The sequence below is a fragment of the Pelobates fuscus genome, chromosome 2 (assembly GCF_036172605.1).
Source record: "Pelobates fuscus isolate aPelFus1 chromosome 2, aPelFus1.pri, whole genome shotgun sequence".
Taxonomy (NCBI): Eukaryota; Metazoa; Chordata; class Amphibia; order Anura; family Pelobatidae; genus Pelobates; species Pelobates fuscus.
Genome location: NC_086318.1, coordinates 185299022 through 185325899, shown reverse-complemented (window position 1 = coordinate 185325899; position 26878 = coordinate 185299022). Strand labels below are relative to the sequence as shown.

The window sequence follows — 26878 nt, the reverse complement described above, 5'->3', positions numbered from 1 at the left end:
TTTTACAAGGCCTCCATCACTGCTAAACAACCCACTCCATGCCGTGTACTTATCTCTAACAAGGGGTGACCTACAGTTCCTCGTGAGATAGCATTGGAATAAAAAAAAATGCGATCTGGTCGCATCAACAACATTGTGGTCTTCTCTGCCACCATGATATCACAGCAGATGTGTACTTTACATCATGCATCTAACATGCCAGCTGTGTGTAATATACAGTCAGAGGAGAGACACAGCAAGCACTTTGTTTTCATGAGTAGTGTAGATTAAGGGGTAAAGAAAATTAAATTAGTAAGGGGGAGTAAGTGCGTTCCACATGTGGCCTTCTGGATGGCCACCTTAGGGTGTCCCAAGGCAGGAAAAGATCCATTAGTCACATGCTTCACCAGATGGCAGGTACCTATTCTGACAAAATACAGTGTTAGGGTGGGAGAACAGAGGTTGTGTCAAGGGAGCACTGATGCCTGCTCTTCCTCACTGCTACCTCACGCACTCTGTGGTTATGCATTTGGGGCCCACCAACTAGCACATGCACTTAGAGCAAACCCCTAACCAGAGACACTACAGGCTGTTAACACAGACCCTACATAAGTTAAGGAAATTTGAGTAGGGAGTTCTGGTCCTATGCGAGGACTTTAATCTTGCGCTGGACCCAAGGTGGGACGCCTCAGACATCTCCCACATCCCGACACAACACATATCAATGATTAAATCGCTATTATCTAGCGCCATATTGAAAAAAACAGAGGGAGTTACTACCCACGCACCAAGAAAGACTTCTAACACTACAGAGGGAACTGACCCATCTGCTCCAGACCAGATATCATAGAGACACATAGAGGCACAATGCGTTCTTCCCCCTACATGGGAATAAGAGCGGCAGACTGTTGGCACGGATTCTGGCTAAACGTAGACAGATGACGTATATTGACTACATAAGAGATAACAAGACACACCGACTGCCCACAAAGATTCAAGAGGTGATTACGCAGACCTATACTCCCTGCCATGACTGCAGACGCAGGTGGCAGACAAATATCTGCTGGACTCCATCAATAATTACATCACTGCACACACGCTGCCCTCCCTTGATAGGGAAACGGCAGACCTGCTTGACGACCCTATCACCCCTAAGGAACTGGCCATGGCAGTAAAGCAAACGAAACCTGGCAGGTGCCTAGGCCCTGCCGACCTGCCGCTGTGCTATTACAAAAACTTTGTAGACATACTCTACATACCACTTTTGGCCACATACAACGCCATCAGGGAGGGCCACAACTTTCCGAAGCAATTCCTGGCGGCACACGTCACCATTCTCCCTAAGGAGGGCAAGGACGGAGAGCACTGTGGGGAGCTACCGACCCATATCTTTCATAAATTGCGATCTCAAATGAATGACCAAAATTCTGCCCACCAGACTACAAACTCACATACCCACACTGGTGCACCCAAACCAGGTGGGGTTCGTGATGGGGAGGGAGACACGGGATAACACCATGCGTACTCTTACACTGATGCACAGAAGTGAGAGCAGCCACAGAGGCCCTCTCCTGCAATTCACCGATGCAGAGAAGGCATTGGACAGGGTATGCTGGAAATACTTTATCACACATCGGTTTGGGCCCCAAGATGCTGGGATGGATCAAGGCCCTATACACATAACCCACTGCTCAGGTGGTGGTTAATGGCACCCGCCAGGGATGCCCCCTGTCCCCGCTGCTCTTTGTCCTTGCCCTCAAACTCCTCCTGGTGGCCATCAGAAACAACCCAGACATTACGGGGGTGACAGCGGGGAACACACACCACAAGATAGCCTTGTACGCCGATGACTTACTCTTCTACATAACAAACCCGGAAGTGTCACTTCCTAACATACTAAAAGCCTTTCGCGACTTCGAAACACTGTCCAACATAAAAATAAACTCCAAATCATACATCATAAATGTTAGTGTCCCAGAACGTAGGGCAATTCCAATGCGCCAGCACTACAACTTCCAGAGGGGAACCCCCAAAAGCAGACATCTGAGCATATGGTTAACACGTAAGGAGGGAGACTTATTTAAAGAAAACTTCGCCCTGATGCACGCGAAGTTCCGCACGGACATGCAAGAGTGGGCCTACCCACACATCTCTTGGCTGGGTAGGATTCAGGTAGTCAAGATTAATTTCCTCCCACGCCTACTATACCACTTCCAAACCATCCCCATAGCAATCCCACACCCCTTTTTACCTCACTACAAACGGCCCTTGGACACTACGTCTGGAATGGGAAAAGATCCAGAATAAAACACACCCTGCTAACCCAACCAAAAGATAAGGGCAGCCTGGCGATGCCCGACTTCTCACTCTACTACAAGGCCTGCCATCTCCTAAGGATAATGGAATTGTCCAAACAGAAGGTACACAAACCATGGAAACAGGCAAAGAAGAGCAAGGTGGGCATCCACATTGCTTTGTTGCCATGGCTACCACCCAGGGCCACAGGGGGTGAGGGAGAATGCTCCTCATACATGAGAGCCACCTTACGGGTATGGCATCATGCAAAGGGAAAACACGCTATCTCCCATTGCCCCTACTCCCATTGACATACAACCCAGATTTTCCACTGTGACTGGACCCGAACGCTTTCAGAACGCTTATAGACAACCCCATACTCCAACTCAGACATGTATAATTGACAGCGGGTTTTAAGAAACTAGCTGACATGAGGGGTGATGCGAACATTACCTTTCTTATGCGACTAAAACACAAACAATTGCAGAGCTATATTGCAACACTCCCACAAGGGTCAGTCCTATCCCGGGCCCCCACCATATTCAAAAATGCCTGTCTGGAACCTGAACCATTGGCTTATGGGGTCTCCTTCATATACACTCTACTGCTGACACTCACCCCTACTGAACAGCCAAGCTTTATCGGAAAATGGGAGACGGCCCTGGAACGCACATTTGACAAGGCAGAGTGGGAAAAAAATATGTTACCTCACACACCATTGCTCTAGATTTAGCAAAACACAGGAGACAGCTTACAAACTGTTAACCTTCTGGTATCGTACTTCCTCAACACTACACAAGATCACCCCGGATCACTCCCCATTATGCTGGAGATGTGAAGAGGAGAGAGGCACACTCCTCAACATCTGGTGGGAATGCAAGAAGATCCTCCTGTTCTGGAAGGGGATACATACAATGCTAGAGTTATTCACGGAAAGTCCACCCCCCTTAAAACCCACAGAAATGCTTCTCCATTATACCAAGACCCCTAAAACCCTCTATAAGAAATCTTGCACGATCCGCATATTGCCAAATTGGTAATTCCTCAACACTGAAAACATCCGGTAACTCCGCCACCGAGGTCATAGTTCTCTAGAATGGAGGAACTAAGAGCCCTGGAGGACCTCCACTCCAGCACAGCAGGCACACACCAATCATACTTAAACATGTGGAAGTAATGGCTGCTGACGACAAAGAAGCCAGACTTTGCTGACAAGCTACGGTACTGAATGACATGGACGGACCACGGACATGACCACAACAATGATTCTGGACACCGAGGACTCCCCGATGCCCCAGAACCATCCACATGGCTTCTGAGAGTCTGTACCCTGTTTCCCCTTTCCTATTATACTCCTACACAAATACCACGGCACTAACTGAGAAACAGGGACCAGCCAGAAGGATCTGCTGCAAGGACTCTTTCGGTGCAGTAGTTTAGGAGATTCATAACATAGGAAGCCCGAGAACTGAAACAAGCATAGCAATCATAGCAGAGCATCGCAAGGTGAGATAGGGGCACCACGAGCCCATCACTGGCGGGGCAGATTAACCCAAATGCAGGCCCACCTTCTAAGACAATTGTTAACCCCTACACGGCCCTCTGGAGACCAGTGGACCCCGCACTGATATACACCTGAATTCCTGGGCTATAACCTAGTAGTAAATAATGAATTACAAACCAACAAACAAGCAACACATTGCCATTGCTATACTGAATTTTTTTTTTATTTTTTGTGTATGCAGTGTTCCTTAATTGGTATTTTGTATACATGTTGGTCTCTATGGCAACACAACTGCTGAGAAAAGCATGTTCCAGGTCTGCCCCAATTCTCCTTTTTTCTACACATTGTATTTATATACTGTTTGCTCACACTCCTTTCTTTGTTAACTAGACATGCAGCCCACATCATTGGCCAAGCTCCTTGTAGATCATGTCATAGTGTTGAGCTGATTTACCCAATGAAAACCAAGATTTCATATTTTGAATAAGATTTTCAAATGATTTTAGAGCACACATCTTCGAATTGCTGCTCATAGAGCAATGTGTTGTTACAGGGTAGTGGTACAGCACTATACGCTCTAAACTCTGCATATTGTATACTAAACCAGTGTTCAAAATTACAAGTCCTATGCTACTAGACAGGTTTAAAACTCACAAGCCACTACAAGCCTGAAGGGTGTAACAAACACTCACCAGGAGGTACATTTTAAATGTTAGGGCTGAATTTTACATGCCAATGGCTTGTCATTGAGTGGACATTTTTAGCCCTGTTTTAAACTAAACAAGGACACTTAAGATGTTGTGAGCTAAACATAATGTTTTTGGGCTGGTAAAGTAAGGTACTCAAAACAAACCCTGAACATGAAGGATATATTGCCCATATACCAATTACCAAAACCAGTGTAATGTAATGCCCAACCCAGCGGTGTAATTAAAAGCAAACTCTTATGAGCTCTATAATAAGCTGTTATGAATATTGCACCATGACAATAGTGCCATGTTCCCGCCCAGCATTTTAAATACCATTTTGACAGCACCACTTTAAAATGATGTTGTGCTCAGCTACATATTCAAATATACAATTTGCTGCTGATGCCTGTCTAAATTCTTCTAGTTTTTTGTCTGTTTTAGAGAAATTACTTTTTATGCCTTGTTGCTTACTGTCTACTTTACTATTGCTAATTCCAATTTATTTCAATATTGTAATGAAGACTTTAATGAAACATGCAAAACGTGGTGCTGTTTAATACAATACAAAATGAGTTCTTTTAGAAAACTGCACTGATGTGCAATAAAAAGTGATGAATATGTTAAATGATATCAATATAAAAGCATTTAGTCTTAAATTAATCCACACTGGATATATTAATATATTCATTTTAAAAATTGTTATCTTCATTATTACGAACTGTATTAAATGTTACAATTAAAATTTAAATATATGCTTTTAGCACATTTAGTCTCTGAGATATTTTAAAAATGAAGAGCTGCAGGAGATGAAACTATTGAAAATCGTAGGTGATACCTTATGAGCAGTGGGAGTTGTCGAGAACATACTTGAAGATAAATGTTTTTTCATATATAATACGTTTCTGAATCAAGTATACTTATCAAACTGTCTCTGTCTGCTAGGCAACTATTTAACCATTTCAGTACTGAGCACTTTTTGATTTAACAAATATTATCACAACACTGATTTTATTATTATTATTATTATGATATTTATATATTTATATATATTTATATTTAAAATATAATAGCAGTCAGTTTCCTTAACACGTGTGCGTTTCAGGGCCTGCCAGGGCACAGTGTCACACCAGTGCAACTCATATCTGGTGTAACAGTAGTGTACATTTAAAAAAAAACAAAAAACTTTTTTGACTGTGATATAATAGCAGTCAGTTTCCTTCACACGTGTGCATTTCAGGGCCTGCCAGGGCACAGTGTCACACCAGTGCAACTCATATCTGGTGTAACAGTAGTGTACATTTAAAAAAAAACCTAGAAATTTGACTGTGAAATAATATCAGTCAGTTTCCTTCACACGTGTGCGTTTCAGGGCCTGCCAGGGCACAGTGTCAAACCAGTGCAACTCATATCTGGTGTAACAGTAGTGTACATTTAAAAAAAAAAAAACAATTTTGACTGTAATAGATTGAATAGCAGTTAGTTGTCTGCAAGCGTGTGTGTCAGGCCTACAGCGTCTACTCTGCCAACTTCTGCCAGTGCACAGTGCTACTCATATCTGTTGTCACAGTAGCTTGCATGCATAGTACCACTAATCGAAAAAAAAAAATGACAGGCAGAGGCAGGCCACCCCGCAGGGGCCGTCGTGGTCGTGGTGCTGTGATTCCCTTTGGCCCTAGAATAATGGCCAGTGTTCAGAGGCCACGTACCCTGAACTCGAAAAGTTCTGAGGACATAGTTGACTGGCTAACACAGGACACCCAATCTTCTACAGCTTCCGCTCGGAACCTTGACGCACCATCCTCCTCCAGCTTAGCTTCGGGCACCTCTCAAGTTACCACTCGCCCGCCTGCTGCCACCACCAACACCAGCACCACAGCCGCTTCACTTGATCTGTGAGAGGAGTAATTTACACATCAGTTGGAAGAAATGAGTGATGCGCAACCATTATTGCCAGAGGATGTAGATAACATGGATATGTCTCAGTCAGGCAGCATTACACACATGGACGTACGGTGTGATGATGATGATGTTGTACCCGCTGCTGCTTCCTTTGCTGAGTTGTCAGATACAAGTGAGGCGGTTGATGATGATGATGCCTCCGTGGATGTCACGTGGGTGCCTGCTAGAAGAGAAGAAGAACAGGGGGAAAGTTCAGATGGGGAGACAGAGAGGAGGAGGAGCAAAGTTGGAAGCAGGGGGAGGTCGCAAGGAGCTAGTGGCACAGTCAGACAGCATGCATCGGCACCTGGGGTCAGCCAGACAGCACGCCAATCAACACATGCTGTTGCCACCACCAGAATGCTGTCATTGCAGAGCTCAGCAGTGTGGCATTTTTTTTGTGTGTCTGCCTCTGACAACAGCGATGTCATTTGCAACCTGTGCCAAAAGAAACTGAGTCGTGGGAAGTCCAACACCCACCTAGGTACAACTGCTTTGCGAAGGCACATGATCGCACATCACAAACGCCTATGGGATCAACACATGAGTACAAGCAGCACACAAACTCAAAGCCGCCATCCTCCTCCTGGTCCAGCATCCTCAGCCACGTCAACCACTGCTGTCCTCCTTGCCCCCTCTTAACCATCCGCCACTCCGTCTCTTGCCTTGAGCAGTTCCTGCTCATCTGCCCACAGTCAGGTGTCTGTCAAGGACATGTTTGAGCGTAAGAAGCCAATGTCACAAAGTCACCCCCTTGCCCGGCGTCTGACAGCTGGCTTGTCTGAACTCTTAGCCCGCCAACTTTTACCATACAAGCTGGTGGAGTCTGAGGCATTCCAAAAATTTGTAGCTATTGGGACACCGCAGTGGAAGGTACCTGGCCGAAATGTCTTTGCACAAAAGGCAATCCCCAACCTGTACTCGATTGTGAAAAAGGAAGTAGCAGTGTTGGGGCAAGGGTCCATCTGACCACTGATACCTGGTCTGCAAAGCATGGTCAGGGCAGGTATATCACCTACACTGCGCATTGGGGAAACCTGCTGATGGCTGCCAAGCATGGAATGCGTGGCTCTGCAGAGGAGTTGGTGACACCGCCACGACTTGCAGGCAGGCCTGCTGCCACCTCCTCTACTCCTCCTACTCCATCCTCTTCCATAACCTCCTCGGCTGAGTCCTCTTCTGCTGCTGCGTCTTGCTCCACATCAACGGCACCCCCCCAGCTCCCCAGGTACTATTCCACATCCCGGATACGGCAGTGTCACGCCGTCTTGGGGTTGAGTTGCCTGAAAGCAGAGAGTCACACCGGACCAGCACTCCTGTCCGCCCTGAACGCACAGGTGGATCAGTGGCTGACTCCGCACCAACCTGAGATCGGCAAAGTGGTTTGTGACAACGGAAGAAATTTGTTGGCGGCATTGAATTTGGGCAAGTTGACACATGTGCCGTGCATGGCACATGTGTGTAATCTGATCATACAACGATTTGTGCATAAGTACTCAGGCTTACAGGACGTCCTGAAGCAGGCCAGGAAGGTGTGTGGCCATTTCAGGCGTTCCTACACGGCCATGTCGCACTTTTCTGATATCTAGCGGCGAAACAACATGCCAGTGATGCGCTTGATTTGCGACAGCCCGACACGTTAGAATTCAACACTCCTAATGTTCGACCGCCTGCTCCAACAAGAAAAAGCCATTAACGACTATTTGTATGACCGAGGTGCTAGGACAGCCTCTGCGGAGCTGGGAATTTTTTTGCCACGTTACTGGACGCTCATGCGCAATGCCTGTAGGCTCATGCGTCCTTTTGAGGAGGTGACAAACCAAGTCAGTCGCAGCGAAGGCACCATCAGCGACATCATACCATTTGTTTTCTTCCTGGAACGTGCTCTGCGAAGAGTGATGGATCAGGCCGTAGATGAGTGTGAAGAGGAAGAGGAAGAGTTGTGGTCACCATCACCACCAGAAACAACCTTATCAGCATCACTTGATGGACCTGCGGCAATGCTGGAAGAGGATTGTGAGGAAGAGGAGTCAGAGGACTAATGTGGCTTTGAGGAGGAGGAGGAAGACCGACCACAACAGCCATCCCAGCGTGCTCGTTGTCACCTATCTGGTACCCGTGGTGTTGTACGTGGCTGGGTGGAAGAACATACCTTCAGTGAGATCACTGAGGACGAGGAACGGGACACGAGTAACTCGGCATCCAATCTTGTGCAAATGGGGTCTTTCATGCTGTCGTGCCTGTTGAGGGACCCTCGTATAAAAAGGCAGAAGGAGAAGGACCTGTACTTGGTGTCCACGCTACTAGACCCCCGGTATAAGCAGAAAGTGCCTGAAATGTTACCGAATTACCGCAAGTCGGAAAGGATGCAGCAGTTCCAAAATAAATTAAAAAGTATGCTTTACACAGCGTATAAGGGTGATGTCACAGCACAAAGGGAATCTAACAGGGGAAGAGGTGAAAGTAATCCTCCTCCTCCCACGACCACGACGGCAAGGACAGGACGCTTTACAGACGTGTTGTTGATGGAGGACATGCAAAGCTTTTTAAGTCCTACACATCGCCACAGCCCTTCAGGGTCCACCCTCAGAGAACGACTCGACCGACAGGTAGCAGACTACCTCGCCTTAACTGCAGATATCGACACTCTGAGGAGCGATGAACCCCTTGACTACTAGGTGTGCAGGCTTGACCTGTGGCCTGAGCTATCCCAATTTGCGATAGAACTTCTGGCCTGCCCCCGCTTCAAGTGTCCTGTCAGAAAGGACCTTCAGTGCAGCAGGAGGTATTGTCACTGAGAAGAGAAGTCGCCTAGGTCAAAAAAGTCTAGATTACCTCACCTTTATTAAGATGAATGAGGGATGGACCCCGAAGGGACTGACAGTGGGCGATACATTCGACTAAAAGAGGCCTGATGAGGGGGGCTACTTAACACACCACTCCTATCTGGTGGCACATTAGATTACACGTGCGGTGCCCCAAATTTGAAGTAGGAGGACCAACCAAGCATCTTTTTCCATCTCCCGGTTCCTAAAATCGATGCCATATACACGTCCCCTGATAGGGGACGTAACAGGGATTAGACTGATAGGAATAGTACTACTTAACACACCTTATAATAATGCAGAGAGAGGCAACTCAGAGAGAGGAGTCTGAAGAAGAGGAGTCAGAGGAGGAAGGTGCCTTTAAGAAGGTGGAAGACCAAACACAGCAGGCGTCCCAGGGGGCTTGTTGTTACCTTTCTGGGACCCTTGGTATTGTACGTGGCTGGGTGGAGGAAGAGACCTTCAATGATATCAGTGAGGACAAGGAACGGGACATGGCTAGCTTGGTATCCAACCTTGGGGAGTTTGCGGTTGTGCAAATTGACTGTTTGCGGTTATTTGCGGTGCGATAAACGGGGAGTTTGGTCTGTCACTGTGAAGCGGGCGTAACCCTTACACTACCTGATCGATACAACATCATACCTGATGTTTTAAAGCACGTTATTCCAAACAATTTAGGAATGTTAGGTGATTTATGCTCTTTATGGATTAAAACCAGACTCTGCATCAACTATGTAATTTTCCATGGGAGTTTTGCCATGGATCCACCTCCGGCATGCCACAGTCCAGGTGTTAGTCCCCTTGAAACAACTTTTCCATCACTATTGTGGCCAGAAAGAGTCCCTGTGGGTTTTAAAATTCGCCTGCCTATTGAAGTCTATTGCGGTTCGCCCGGGTCGCCCGTTCGCGAACATTTGCGGAAATTCGCGTTCGCCATTCGTGAACGGAAACTTTTATGTTTGCGACATCTCTAATAGGCACCAGAGCAGGGTATCCCTCTAATCTATGTTAAAACATGGTTAAAATAAAGATGTAAGTGATTAGTACCTACATTAAGTAGTTCCCAGAGTGCTTTTATACTCCAAATAAACGAGGAAGCACATAAGGAATAGTTTGGGTACTACAGTTTTATATGGTGAGATGATTAGTTAAAACTCTTTCTGTCCCCCTTGTTATAACATATAGTTCCAGGAATTGATTGTGTCATTGTGCAGCAGTTAATATCCAAGTGTCCATAAATACATTATCACAGCTTGTTAATGTCTTATATTTTGAACAATGTTATCCATACCAAACACAATGTACATTGTACTCTATTATAACAAGATAGAATGGAGCATTTCTAGATATCTATGGCCTTTTATGCAATAAAATAGAGTATTCCATCTTCAAACTCTTCTGAAAGACAATAGTTTCAGAGACAGACATGCCTATGAGGGCTAGGCTGTGAATTAAAGCAGCCCTAAAAAAAAATTCTATACCAGCCCAATAATGCAATAATGTCACACTACCATAGAGGTGAAAGAGATAAAGTAAAATGTAAAACTATTACTCCTACGTGAAAGTATGCACCCATAGGGATTCAAAATAAACAAAAGAGCTGCAAATGTATTATAATAAGACATGAATCTGCCTATAATCAATCTTTCAGCCCAACTACCTTGACATAGTAAGGAGAGTTTGGCAATGAGACTGAAATTGTGAATTTATGCTATTGCACAACTGTAAAAAATGAAGTTATCTTGTTTATTTTGCAGTCATATGTGTGTGCTCTTCATTTTGAATATGTTATTTGTGCACCTAGCAACAAGACTGGGCCAATAAGTGCTTGTTACATATATGGTATATGTTAATGACATTTCTGTGTGCATGATGCATATATACATGTTTATTAATATATGTGTAAATATTATAGGCATAATGTTATATCGTATTTACTTGAATCTAAAGCGCTCCTTTATTGGCAAAATAAAGTTTCCAAAATTTTAATGCGCATTAGATTTGAGTATATCTATCCCTGGAAAGAAGACGGTTCTCGCTTAACAACCATTGTAGGAATGAAACTCTGTTGAGGAGCAATTTGAGTTAGAAGGAGCTAATATAAAAAATAACTAAAAAATAATAATGCATAATGTTGTATAGTAGTATATTCTTGTACAAATGTGCATTACATTCAACAGTGAATAAATGTTTAAGCTTTCAGGTTTAAAAAATTGAGGTGCGCATTACACTTGATGGCGCATTAGATTATAGTAAAAACGGTATATCACTAATGCTCACTGTGACGTACAGAACCTCATCACGGGTGCTTGGAGGGGCCTGCTAGCCAGGCTCTTGCAAAACGACTGTGGGCCATGTCAATGACTGTAAAGACATATATTTTATTCCCCCTGGTTCGGCACTTTCTATGAAACCGAACGCTAGCTTCCTGGCGGACGTTTGCATGGACCAAACCGCAAATAGACATCAGAGGAACTTAGCCACGAATGCCTTGAACTGTTTTTTGCATGTAGACTTTGCGGTTCCCGGTCGGTCCTCCAGTGGCACTTAGCCGCGATTCTATGGAACTATTTTCGGCATGAATACTTCACGGTTCCCGGTCGAAAGCCAGCGGCACTTAGCCGCGATTCTATGGAACCGTTTTGGGCATGGGGATGTAACTTTTGTGGGGATATTATGTGTTTTAAGGTATTTTTAAGGTTTTGTAAAAATGTGTGTTTTTTGTGTTTGGAGATAATTGAGTTTAGTATAGTGCTTGACTCAATTATCTCCTAAATAAATGGGGAAGGCTTATTGTATTGTATATGGGCGTGTCCTGCATTGTAACCCTGTTGTTATTGGTTCATAATTTTGCATTGTAGTCCCCAGCAATGTCCAGATGGGCATACCCCTTGCATGGGGATTGTCATATAAGGCCAAGTGTGGCTCCTATTAAACTGAGATTTGTTTACCCCTTCATGAAGTCTTGGCTCATGTTTGGGGGATTGGAGAACTACATTCACTCTGGGGATTGCTATATCACAATACTCCCCTTATAAGAGCTGTTCCTGCTACCCTCTCTACACAAGGAGAGGTCTACCTACTGGAAGCTCGATCCTGGTCTTGGGTCCAGGGTGTGTGGAAGACACCGAGACCCGAACTAAGCTGTGGCAGTTCGTGTGGTTTACGGTGGTTATGGTGTTCCAGTACAGCGCTTATGGTGCTCGCAAATACTAGGAAGCAGCAATTGACGGAGGTACCCGGTTGGGGTGCAAGGTGGTCCGTCACACACACACATATATATATATATATATATATATATATACATGCAAATATATAAGTATATATGTATTACTGTCAGAATCACATTGTTACATTGTGTTAGCAGGATTGCTAGCAAAATGTATATTTTGAAATAAAAACCTAGAAGTCTTACTCTCACCTGTTAATCAACTCTTCCACTTGAGATACAGGGAGATCAGGTGACACAGGCAAAGTTGCGTCCCACCCCACAAAAAAATGCACCTTCACCTGTGTTTGTTTCCCCCTTCTGTGTTTCGTACCCCCTCTTTGATTGTTTTAGCCGCTTTAGTGTATCTTATCCTCCACCCCCTGTGTCTCTTTCTTCCCCAGCTCCTCTGCGTGTCTCATTTTTTCTCCCAGACCCTTCATATGTCTTATTTACCCCCCACCCCGCCATGTGTCTCATTTACCTCCAGACCCTTCTTGTGTCTCGTTCCTCCCCCAGCCAGTCTATGCATTTGTCTCATTTACCCCATATGTCTCATTTACTCATCCAGCTTTTTCATGAGTCTTAATTACCCCCTTACACCCTCCTGTGCCCACTGACCTGCATGTAGCGTGGCCAAGCGGACTGTGGTAGAGGATCTTCTGTATCCTCTATCTGATCTGACAGGAAGTGCTCTCAGTGAGAATATTCACCATCGTAGTCAGCTTGGCCACACTAAAGACACAGTCTCTCAAAACATACACTACAAATATGCACACACATATTGCACTAAAAACTGTCCCATCCACACAAACACACACATCTCCACAATAGCCTTCCTCCCACACATGCAGCCTCCAATATACATGCACAACTCCCCAAGCAGTGTGCCCAGAAACATGCAACACCAGAAATAGCCTACCGCACATATGCAAAACCACAATCAGTTACACCCCCCACACGCAAACTATACAAGTAGCATAGCTTCTCCATTATTATGCAACATCACAAGCAGCTAAGTACAAGCATCCCCACAAGCAGCCTCCACACTCACACATATGTACCATGCTCTCACAGAGAGTGTCCCTCTTATCATCCAATCATCCACTTAGTCACATTCACCATCCAATCACACCCCAGACTAGTCATATGCACTCATTCAGTCACATACACCAAACACCAAATTTACAAATATACATAAATGTGATTCTTTGTTGAGCTAATTTGCATATGCCCACCCATAATCCTTTGCAGTAGTAACATCACTGCAAATTGGAGATTAATGTGGGAAAAGCAAATCTTATTGCTTGGCTGGTGTGCAGAACTGTACTTAACAATGTATTGACTATATATATATATATATATATAAATATATATATATATATATATATATATATTATCATGGATAATTTCATGAAGGAACAACAAGTAAAAATAGTGGAATTTTATTTTCAAAATAGCAGGTCAGGTGAGAGAATAATTTAAATAGATTGCCAGATTAATTGGCCACCATGCTCACCCGAACTTTCAGCTCCCAATTAACTCCTGTGGGGATATCTGAAAGAGTGGTTGTACATGAACAAACCATGTACACTTGAGCAGCTCAAGGAGAATATCTGTGCAGAAACTTGTGCAATAGAGCCTTAAACATTAGCTTATATTATGAACAATGCAATCAACAGAGATTTGTGAGGTGGCAAATGAATCTCATTTAAAAGATAACATCTTCTGTACCTAGTCAAACACATTTTCACACCTTAAGCATTCATTGTATGTAATATCACTGAAGTTGGTAACTTGCTATATTAATTAATTAATTAATGAAAAAGTTATTGACTCCTCAAACTCTACTCTGAATTTTGTCCCACCCTATATGGGTGCATTAACTGGCTTTGGGGCAGCAAGGATGGTAAATCTGGTCCTGAACCTATGACTCTTTAAGTCAGGGTTTACTTAAAACATAGCAACATTCACATATTAGGATTAGCTTGAATTTGTGTTTCTTGACAATGATAAGCACATTATGACATCTGACTGGAGAGAACTTGTTCATATGCTTATTTTTGGTCTTTTTTCTTTCAGTCTGCCAGGAGGCTGTGTGGGAAGCATTTCGGATATTTTTGGACCGTATTCCACAGACCACAGAATACCAGCACTGGGTTGACACATGCCTACAAGAAACGTTCTGTATATTTGACATTGGGAAAAACTTTAGCAACTCCCAAGAACATTTGGACATTATTCAACAGGTAAGATTTAGCTTCAATTTCAAATAATTTTACGTTTGAATGCATTAAAATTATAGTATACGTTATCTTTTATGCTGCAGATTCCATAGTTGGTGACATGGAGATAGGTCAGACATGGTCAGTGATAAATCTGTAAATATAGAGTGTAATAGAAACTTCCAAGAAAGATTAAAAAAATAAATAAAGGAACACTGCATGCACCTACATATGTTTGGGTAAAGTGTTCAGATTCAGTTAGTAATGCTGTGTGCTATATTTTTTACTTTTATTTTTTTTTCTTATGTATGTTTTTATTAACAGAAAATTAAAAGTACAAACATGTATACATACTGATAAACATATAACAAAAGTCCATAGAGCAATCCAGGGCCGTTTGAATGAATTTGGGGGCCCCAAGAAAAATGGACATGGAAGCCCCCCTAAGCCCCCCCAACCTCCCCCCCCCCCCCCCCCACACTCACACGCGCGCAAAGCCTACAGGAACCACAGCATAGCCATACAGTTTAAGTTCGCCCACACTTTATATAAATAAAAAAGGTTTATAGTGCAAATACTGCTGTTGCATATACTGTGCATAAAACATTTTCAACAATTTGCAAAAAACACCACTGTACCATAAAATCAAATATACATTTAAAAAGTGCACAATAACTAAATCCAACATACTTAAAACACACACACTAAAATTTTTGAGTTCTCACAAACATGTGCAAATTCTCTAAAACTGCTCCACCTTACTCTCATCCCCCCCTCCCTGTGTCCTTCTTACTCCCCTCCCCCCTCCTTGTGTCCTTCTTACTCCCCTCCCCCCTCCTTGTGTCCTTCTTACTCCCCTCCCCCTCCCCATGTTTTTTTTTACTCCCCCATGTTTTTTTACTCCCCCCATGTTTTCTTTACTCCCCCCTCTCCATGTTTTTTTTACTCCCCCCTCCTCCTCCCCCTCTCCCTATGTTTATTTTTACTCCCCCCCATGTTCTTCTCAGTTGCCTCCCCTTCCTTGTAGCGTGGCCGAGCTCCTCTTCCTCCTAGCTTTCAGTCCGGCCCGGATTCAGTTTCCTGTTCCCGGCCGGACTGAAAGAAAGTGAGAACACAGTGTTGACAGGAGGAAGAGGAGCTCGGCCACGCTACAGGGAAGGGGAGGTGACGAGAGAGGCAGTGCTGCAGCTGCCTCAGGCTCTCTATAGAGTGCTCAGACGGCTGCAGCCTTATAGGAAACACCGGCTCTGCTTGGGTTCCCAGGCCAGCTCGGGGCCCCAAGCAATTGCTTGGTTTGCTTGCCCGGTAGCAACGGGCCTGGAGCAATCTACTATAGTAAAACATAAGGCAAGCGGGCAATAAGAAACAAGGTTATGCATGTGGGCAACAAGAAACAAAAGAGATAAAAGGGAAAAGCAGTTAGAGGCAAGAGAGAGTAGGGTAAGGAAGACTGAAGTGAGAGGAGATAGAGTCAATAGAGCTTGCAGGTGTAAAACTTAGTATAGTTTATATACATAGTATAGTTTAATACTCCGAGATATACAAATACGAACGAAAATATGATCCAGCTGAAAACAGATCTACAAGTAAAAAAAAGCAATACATGCATATAACAACAGTTTCTGCACTTTAAATAGTTGCACTAACAGGAAGATTTTTAAATTGTTCTATGGGTGCCTCCGATTGCATGGGGGCCAAAAGTCTTTATCGCCTTAGAATCATCTACTTCAGGAATGGAGTCAGGAAACCAGATATAGTAAAGTGAACAATTATTTTATTATAGTAGCTGTAGCGGAGTGTAATGTTAAAATCCCTGATCTCCGCTGGTTCCACAGGTAAATCCACAGTCAGCGCTGAAAAGTAAGGCAAGTTCCCAAATCCTCCCAATAACCGGACGAAACACAGTTTGGGAGTCAACTAACTGGCTTTATTCACAGCTGGCATATTTATACAGTTCCCCATGCAAGGGGTTTCCATACAGTAAATCCAGGGGATTTCTCCCATCATGCAATGTAACTTTCCCAACAGGCTGTGCTGCACGAGAAGGGTACTCTCGTGCAGCAGAACTGACAATCTGTATTAAAATAAGTTTTTTACATTCTATTCGGCAGATTTAAATGACCGAACGTTCGGCAGGTAGCTGGGACCTGAGCGCATCTTTTGGGAGAATATCGCTCAGCTCCCAGCTGAACTGACCGAACGCCGCATAAAATACACTTAGCCATCGAGTTCGGTTTAAAACTACCGAACACCAATGGGGAACACAATGTGATGAGAGCGGAACTCCCGAACGCTCTGGAAGTCCAGCGGTGTTCGTATCATTGAGTAGCCGTTTTTAGTACCAGGCACTCGACGACCGAACACCGCTGGAGAGACAAAGGATACAAGATGGCCGACCGCCGCATGGTCGGTAGTCGAACGACGGCCACCTAGGAGAGCCTTTAATTACCGATTGCAACATTGTTGCAATCGGTTAACGAGCGCCACACGACTTCTAAGTGTGTGGTCTACCTGGGGAGCCCGTGTTCGGTTGGCGAACGGCCCGGATGGCCGCAATTCGTCAAACGAAGGGTTTGTATGCTGGTAGCTTAGGGCTGCCAGCATGCGAACGGTCCTATAAAATACACACACAATATAGAAGATACAGTCCCCCCTTACAGCTTATGGACAACCTCTACATATCATAGTCCAGAAGTGGCTAGGTTTGCCACAATGCTCCCCCAGAACCAAGCCGGCATACACAGTCTGATCCCAAGGGATCGGCTTTGGGATGTCCAGGGAAGTACTCACAGATCATTTTTCAAGTTCAGTTTGTCTAGATAACCCGTCGGCGTTACCGTTTTGCTTCCCTGGGCGATAATGGATTGTAAAGTCAAAGGGCTGTAGCGCCAAACTCCAGCGCAACAGCCTGGCATTGTCCCCAGCCACACGGTTCAGCCATACCAATGGGTTGTGATCTGTGAGTAGGGAAAAGGGTTGTCCATACAAATAAGGTTGCAACTTTTTGAGGGCCCACACCACGGGCAGGCATTCTTTTTCAATGGCGGCGTAGCTTACTTCCCGGGGTAACAACTTTCGGCTCAGGTAAGCTACGGGATGTTCTCTGCCATCTGCTCCTACTTGGCTTAGCACTGCTCCCAATCCAAACATTGAAGCGCCTGTGTGAACAAGAAATCGTTTAGTTGGATCAGGAGCGGCAAGTACAGGAGCATTAGTCAAAGCAGTTTTGAGTTGTTGGAATGCCTGCTCACACTCTGGGGCCCAGATCACCTGTCGGGGAAGGTTCTTGCGGGTCAAGTCAGTCAGGGGTTTGGCCAGGGCACTGTAATTGGGCACGAATTTTCTATAGTACCCTGCGGTACCTAGGAATGCTAACACTTGCGTTTTGGTCCTGGGGGTAGGCCACTTGGCCACAGCTTCAATTTTAGCCGGCTCGGGTTTCTGCTGCCCATACCCCACCCGGTGACCCAAATACTGCACCTCTGCCATCCCAATATGGCACTTGCTGGGTTTCATGGTTAGTCCTGCCTCCCCAATACGATATAGGATGGCCCCTATATGCTGTAAGTGTTCCTCCCAGGTCTGGCTAAATATGGCAATGTCGTCTAAGTACGCACATGCATAACTTTGGAAACCGTCCAGTAGCCGATCTAACATCCGCTGAAAGGTTGCCGGGGCGTTTTTCATCCCGAATGGCATGACCCGAAATTGGTACAGGCCAAACGGGGTGACAAAGGCCGACTTCGGGATGGCATCATCGGCTAGGGGAATTTGCCAGTATCCCTTACACAAATCGATGGTAGTGAGATACCGGCCACGGGCCATCTTATCTAGCAGCTCGTCTATCCAGGGCATCGGGTAGGCATCAGACACGGTCTTGTCATTTAGCCTCCGGTAGTCGACGCAGAAACGCGTCGTGCCGTCCTTCTTAGGTACCAGCACTACCGGCGATGCCCAGGGGCTATCGGAGGGCTCGATAACCCCTAGCTGCAACATTTCGTCCAGCTCAGTTTTCATATGTGCCCTCACTGATTCGGGGACACGATATGGAGCCTGCCGTATCGGTAGCTGTCCCTGGGTTTCAACTCGGTGGGTGGCCAGCGGAGTGTACCCAGGTAAATTGGAGAAGGTAGCCCCCTTAGCTACAATCAGCGCCTGTACCTGGGCACGCTCTTGAGGGCTTAGCCGCTCCCCCAGTTGAACCCCCTTGGAGGGCTCTGTCTGTGCCTCTGGTTCTAAGAGGTCGGGTAGGGGCAGATTCTCTTGATCCTCCGAGGCAGAGGCGCATATCGCCGTCACATCCTCTATCCTCTCATGGTAGGGTTTGAGCATGTTCACGTGGAGCATGCGTCTTTTCCCTACCCCTGAGCAGGGGCCAATCACATAGGTGGTGTCACACTTCTGTTCCACCACCTGGTATGGGCCCTGCCAGATGGCCTGCAGCTTGTCGGTGCGGACTGGTTTTAAAATCAAAACCTTTTGTCCGACTTGAAAGCTGCGGTCTCTGGCCCCCCTATTGTACCAGCGGCGCTGGCGTTGTTGGGCTGCCTGGAGATTGGTGCGCACGGCCTGAGTTAGTGCCTCCACTCCATCGGGACTACTCTCCCCCTCCCAGTGCTCCCGAATTAAGTCTAGCGGGCCCCGTACCCTCCTCCCGAACAGGAGTTCAAACGGGGAAAACCCTGTGGACTCTTGGGGTACTTCTCTGTACGCGAACAGTAAATGGGGTAGGAACCTTTCCCAGTCTCTATGGGCCTCTCCAAATGTGCAGAGCATCTGTTTCAGCATACCATTAAACCTTTCGCATAGGCCATTAGACCGGGGGCGGTACGCTGAATTTACTATTGGCTTAATGCCACAGAGTTTCCATAATTGCTGGGTGACCTCGGCGGTAAACTGGGTGCCCCTATCAGATATGATCTCTTGGGGAAACCCTACTCGGGAGAATACCTTCATTAGGGCCTCTGCCACTGTTTCGGCATGAATATTGGAGAGGGCTATAGCCTCGGGATACCGGGTGGCATAGTCTACTACCATTAAGATGTATTTTTTCCCGGAGGGGCTAGGTGTTGGCAAGGGCCCCACTATATCTACGGCCACCCGACTAAAGGGTTCTTCTATGATGGGAAGGGGGCAGAGTTTGGCTTTATGTCGGTCACCCCGTTTGCCTACCCGCTGGCAGATGTCACAGGACGTGCAGTACTGTCTTACGTCCTTAGAAATCCCGGGCCAGAAGAAAGCGTGGGTCAACCTATATCGCGTACGGGTCATCCCTAGATAGCCAGACAGGGGAATATCGTGTGCAATCCTAAGCAATTCCTGCCTATACTTCTGAGGTACCACTAACTGTTTAGTCGTTACTGTGACTGACCCTCCAATTTCGCGTTCAGCAATGCGATACAGTAGCCCTTTCTCCCACATGTATCGCTCCCCCTCTGACCCTGCCTGGTCAGTGTGTACCCGGTCCCTGTATATCTGTAGCGTGGGATCTGATTTTACCTCGGCCTCAAACTTAGTCGGGGTATCCCAGGATAAACGTGTCGGGTGGGGGTCTTGGTCTCTTACCTGAGCCTCAGAGTGTGTTGGTGGAGCCATGGTGCGAGCCTGTTGCCGGGTGGTTACTGGATGGGCTTCCTGGTAGGGAGCCTGTGGAACAAAAGCAGAGGTCATCTGGCCCAAATCATTCCCCAGAACAACATCTGCCGGTAAATTCTGCATTAGTCCCACTTCTACTGTCCCCTCTCCCGCACCCCAGTTCAAATGTACTTTTGCAGTGGGTAGTCGGTACACAGCTCCCCCGGCTACCCGGACTGCCACAGATCCGCCAGTATGCGTCCCCTCGGATACCAAATGGGGTGCTATCAGGGTTAAGGTAGCTCCCGAATCCCGCAGTCCCTGAACCTCTTTCCCCTCAAGGGTTACCAGCTGCCGGTGATGCTGCCGGTTATCGGTGGCTCGGACCGACATCACTTCATGCAATATACCCAGGGGTTCCTCCGCATGAACACTCCACAACTCCTGAGTGGTTGGTTCCCTCTGATAATGGTGGGCAGCAGCCCTGGGCACCGGGTTTGGGCGCCCCTGATTCCAGGTGGGCTTGCCACGGTTTTGGGTACATTCCCGGGCCATATGCCCCCATTGTTTGCAGGAGTGGCATTGGATGTTGGCCCGCCCATTATATCTGGAAGGTGGAGGTAAATTCCCTTGGGAAGGACGAAACGGGGCTGTGTGCGCTGGAGGTGGTATAGTGCTAGGTAGTCCTGTGGGTCGGGAGTAGTTTTTGGCTATAGGTCCCTGGTGTCTCCGTGCATCAAAGTGTTGGTCGGCCAATCTAGCTGCTTCAGTTAGGGTGAGGGGTTTCCTGTCCCGCACCCATTCTTGTGTCTCAGGAGATAGTCCATTAAAAAACTGCTCCAGCAACATCAGCTGGCGTAATTCCTCCATGGTGGTGGCTTGGCTGGCTTGTATCCACCCTTGGGAGGCTTGATCTAGCTTGTGCGCCCATTCAGCGTGTGGACTCTGTTCGAGCCAGTGTGTGCTGCGGGCTGTGTGCCATTACGTATTCCTGCACATTTGCCATCACCAGATTCATCATGGCATCCGATACAGGCTGCGGCAAAAATGCTAGCCTGGTCCTCATTTCTCTCTCGTAGAGAGTTTCTTCCATGACTGCTGGGGGTGTAGCGCTGCGGGCTTGGTCTCCCTCCATCAGCTCGGCAATTAGTACTGCCTTGGTTTTGCTGCTGGCTACTTTACCCCTGGCTTCCAGTAGTTCCTTTAACGTCTGTTTCTTTAGTTTAGAATAATCCGTCTCCATTCACTTCGGCAGTCGGTTCTTTCGTTGAATTCTGCTTGCCATTCCCTTTTCTCATTCGGCAGTTGTTATTTGCACGAATTGCGCTTTTTCGGCTGTAAGGTCGGATCCCGTCGCTTGCCACCAATTGTAGCGGAGTGTAATGTTAAAATCCCCGATCTCCGCTGGTTCCACAGGTAAATCCACAGTCAGCGCTGAAAAGTAAGGCAAGTTCCCAAATCCTCCCAATAACCGGACGAAACACAGTTTGAGAGTCAACTAACTGGCTTTATTCACAGCTGGCATATTTATACAGTTCCCCATGCAAGGGGTTTCCATACAGTAAATCCAGGGGATTTCTCCCATCATGCAATGTAACTTTCCCAACAGGCTGTGCTGCACGAGAAGGATACTCCCACTAAAATGGACGATTAAGTGGATTATCCCCTCGTGCAGCAGAACTGACAATCTGTATTAAAATACGGTTTTTACATTCTATTCGGCAGATTTAAATGACCGAACGTTCGGCAGGTAGCTGGGACCTGAGCGCATCTTTTGGGAGAATACCGCTCAGCTCCCAGCTGAACTGACCGAACGCCGCATAAAATACACTTAGCCATCGAGTTCGGTTTAAAACTACCGAACACCAATGGGGAACACAATGTGATGAGAGCGGAACTCCCGAACGCTCTGGAAGTCCAGCGGTGTTCGTATCATTGAGTAGCCGTTTTTAGTACCAGGCACTCGACGACCGAACACCGCTGGAGAGACAAAGGATCCAAGATGGCCGACCGCCGCATGGTCGGTAGTCGAACGACAGCCACCTAGGAGAGCCTTGAATTACCGATTCCAACATTGTTGCAATCGGTTAACGAGCGCCACACGACTTCTAAGTGTGTGGTCTACCTGGGGAGCCCGTGTTCGGTTGGCGAACGGCCCGGATGGCCGCAATTCGGCAAACGAAGGGTTTGTATGCTGGTAGCTTAGGGCTGCCAGCATGCGAACTGTCCTATAAAATACACACACAATATAGAAGATACAGTCCCCCCTTACAGCTTATGGACAACCTCTACATATCATAGTCCAGAAGTGGCTAGGTTTGCCACAGTAGCATATAACAAACACAAATAAAAAGTAAAAATGTATTTTAAAAGGTTCTAAGGTCCTACTCGTTTTGTTCTATATAAGATCCCTCAGGGATCAAAATTGAGTAAAAACAAAGTAAAACAGATTGAATGTATACAAGCAGCCTAGAAATCCCTCCCCCACATTTCCCTTATATAGAGCTTGTCCCCAAAGTTCATTGTTGGTTCAGTGAGTGTGTATGATATCCTTGTCATGGGTTGGTTCTTCTAGAAAACTGATCACTTGTTCGTAATTAGTGTTTACCCAATATTATGGGCTCAACATGGATCGCATACGCCAACGTATTTGTTCTCCAGTCATGTCATTTACTGCAACGCACTTCTGTGCATTCCAAATACGATCTTCTGGCTTGCGTACTAATGGCTGTCCTGAGTGGTTCGAGGATTGCTCTTTGACGCACTTTTGTTAGTTACAAGAAGTGTCTTGATTTGCATTTGAACAGAAGTCCCTTTTATTGTTGTGCAGTCCAAAATCCACCATATATATGCGTTGCACTGTTGTCATCTCCAAATTTAACCAAATAGACCAAAGTTCATTAACACAATGATGAGTACAAATTGTGATCATTCTATAACAGAAATCAATCGCCTCAAAAAAAAGAAAATATATATTATAAATCATATTTTAAAAAGCATACAAAACAATCAATAATATATATATACAAGGTGAACAATACCCACACCAAAAAGTACTCATAGTGTAGTTATTTTCTGTGAATCCAAAAGGTTTCATGTTGGGCTAATCTTTTAACTCTATCCCCTCCTCAACAATAAGGTAGGATTTCCTCAAGCCCTTATTTGTTTTCCTATAATCTATTATATATCCGGTTATAAAGACATGTTTGAAAAAAATATTTAGATTTTTGATTTGTGTGATGATCCATGAGTAATTAATTGATATCCTTCTTAATAGCTAGTCTGATCTCTTTATCAATCAAATTTGTATTATATCCTTTTTGGAACCATATTTAACATGGTTTGCCTTACATTTGAAGTCCTGTGTGTGAGAGCAATTATCTCTGACCCTAGTCATTTGTTCCTTAGCAACTTCTTTCAGCTACGATTGATGATGACAGCTATATTTATGAACATAGCCATTACCATCAGTAGGCTTAAAATAACACTTAGACACTACATGATGTTTGTCAAAAGATACGGTGACATTCAAAAATATATATGTGATTTTTATTGCAAACCAATGTGAACTTCAGATTATAATCATTTAATTGTAAATACTTAACACAATCATCAAACCATATTTGTGACCCTTTACAGATAAGGATAGTGTCATCAATATACCTCCACCAGAGCACCAGGCTCTCCCTCCAATCATAATCAGGCCACATGAAAAGATCTTATTATCTCCTCATGTCAGTGTTGGCATACCTTGGGGTGAATATGGTGCCCATGGTGGTACCCGTGATTTTCAAATAAAAAGTGCCCTCAAAATAAAAATAATCATGTTTCAAAATGAATTTAACTGATGACAGAATAAAAGTTTTCTAAAATACAACTGTCATAGCTCACATAATATTCAATAGCTTCCAAGCCCAGGTCATGGCTGATGATTGTATTCAATGATGTCACATTTAATGTGGCACAAATATACTCTTCTGACCATTCAATGCTTTCTACCTATTGCAAGTAGGATATAGTATCTTTTGTATATTATCAAGCTACTTGTATACGATCGATTCTAGAGATATTAGTGGTTACAGAATCAAACGATAGGGAGCCCGGGAGAGGGGAGTAGTAAGCGTATGTGGGTCTTCGGTAAGAAATAAAAAATTAGAATTGTAGTAATTTCTTTAACCAATTTTATTTTAACATTTTGTGAAATAAGTAGTTTGAAAGCTAAATTCAACATTTTTATTAAAATTAAAGTTGAAGGATGCTGTAGGGTAATTTTCCATTATTTTGTAAGTTGTTTCATCTGCCAAAATTCTATAAGATTCCTGTAAGTAATATTGCTACTTCCTAATCACTATCCCCCCTCTCTTTTAGTTATTTTTTAAAGCACATTCTTTTAGTTAACTTATTATAAATTCTGTTTGTTTTTGGTGTCTATAAGTTTCTTAAATTCGTTATCTACTATGTTTTTAAAGCTTTCCAGAAAAGGTCCTTTACTCTGGGTGCGGTAAAAATGGGACTTGGTTTTAAATTGACTAGTATCAGAATCTACGCTCCCCTGTTCAATACATTGAGGTGGTAGGGGAAGTTTCAAAAAAAGTATTTTAATTCTTTCCATCCTTTGTTTCTTCTTGGATAGAGTTTCTATTCAAGTAAGGGGAGAGTATCGGTTGTATTATTTACAGATGTATTCACCTTATTTAAAGGTGTCCTGGAATTATGCTATTTCCTATAAGGACAACTGGGCCTCATATTTTTTTTTTTTTTTTTTTTTACTGAAAATCCTATTAATTGTAGAGATTTCATTATGAGCTTTGATATTTCTTACTTTAGTATCTGCAATTTTTTCATGCAGATTTTTAAGCTTTATTATTCTTCATTCTTATAATTTACACTCTCTAAATATACTGAGCTTGAAAATAACAGTTACACAAGATTTCATCCCATTTAAAAAAAAATGTAATTATCCAATCTGTCCATTGCAGTAAATCACATGACCGAAGGCCAAATACATAATTGGAATCAATCCGGGCTGGACCCAGAATATTGGGTAAGCAATTGGTTTTCTTGAAAAACCAAGGACAAGGATACCATTCACACTCACTGGACCACCAATGAACTTTGGACCACCAATGGACTAGCTCTATAAAAGGGGCATGTGGGGGGAGTGATTTCTAGGCTGCTTGTAGCATTTGACCTGTTTTTACACAATTTTGGTCCCTGACGAAGTTCTTATATAGAACGAAATGAGTAGGACTATGAACCTTTTTAACTATATTTCCTTTTTTTTATTTATGTTTATTATATGCTACTATAATAAGATCACTGTTCACTTTACTATATCTGGATTCCTGAGTCCGTTTCTGTGCTGGACGATTTCAAAAGGCTAATGGCTCCCCATTCTATAGGGAGGGGGGAGGGATGTGCACCTATAGAATGATTTTACATTCCATCTTCCTGTGAGTGCAACTATTAAAGTGCAGAAGCTTTATTTATATGAATTATTGCACTATGTCCTGATGTTTTTTTCTTGTAGATCTGTTTTCAGACAAATCTTAGTTTCATTTATATTTGTATATCTTGGAGTGCTAAAGATATCTAACTATGAGGTAACCTTGGGAGGCTGAATTATACAGAAAGTTAAGTTATTTTACTTTACATTTCACATATAACACTATGATATACAGACATGTACCCATTATCTGTACATTGCACACAGAAACCTACAGGCACAGTAACATGTCACACACTCGCAAGTGTGGAGGTAGCAAATTGTGGGAGGGGTGGTGTGGGGAAAGGTGACAGTGTGGGGGTGGCAGTGTGTGTGTGTTTGTAAAAGTGTGGGGGGGCAGTGTATGTGTTGGTGACAGCGTATAAACAGAGTGTGTATGTTGGTGATAGTGTGGAGGGGCAGTATGTGTGTGTTTGTGATAGTGGGAGGGGGCAGTGTGTGTTGGTGACAGTGTGGGGAGGCTGTTTTAGTGAAAAGCCTCCCCACATATACATACTTTATTTTTCTGTTATAAATTCCCTAGTGGTCCAGTTCCCTCCCTGTTGGTCCGATGTGCAGCTCTCTGGTATGCAGCTCCACCAAGTGCAGAGCTATAGGCCATGCAAGACTTCTGTCACATGGTCTGCAGCACTGCACCTGGCAGAGCTACAGACCGTAGACACTCTCTCTCAGGACAAACTGATTGGAGGGGCCCTGCACCCGGCGGCATAAAGCCACCTGGTGTCGAACCCTCAGTCATGGATCGAGGACCCGACAGCTCAGTCTACCCTAAAATGGTTTAGGTGGCTGCCTAAATCACCTAATTAGAGAGCCATTTCTGGCATGTAATGACAGGGGTGGCAAGATGCCACCCCTGTCAGAGCGGGCCCTATGGATGGACAGTGACCTATGAATGGGCCAACCCTGCAGTAAGGTATTGTCATGAATAAAAAAGGACATAAATGTTTTGGATGAAAATATAATTTTGCCTTTTTATAAATCAGTGGTAAGATTATACCTTTAATATGCTTTGCAACTTTGGGCACCTGTTCTGAATAAAGATATTATGGCACAACAAAAATTGTAGAGGGAGACTACAAAATTAACAAAAATAATTACATTTTAGTTATGAAGAAAGGTTAATAAAATGGCACCT

General features: G+C 44.7%; 1 protein-coding gene across 2 annotated transcripts in view; it reads left to right on the top strand.

The window, feature by feature from the left end:
* The window catches only part of IMPG1 (interphotoreceptor matrix proteoglycan 1), a 500344-nt gene that overhangs the window by 78536 nt on the left and 394930 nt on the right, over positions 1–26878 (top strand). For both annotated transcript variants that reach the window (XM_063443013.1, XM_063443012.1), the window contains exon 3: positions 14521–14687. In XM_063443013.1, coding sequence (XP_063299083.1) covers positions 14521–14687 — 167 coding nt within the window. The remainder of the gene's footprint in view (positions 1–14520; positions 14688–26878) is intronic.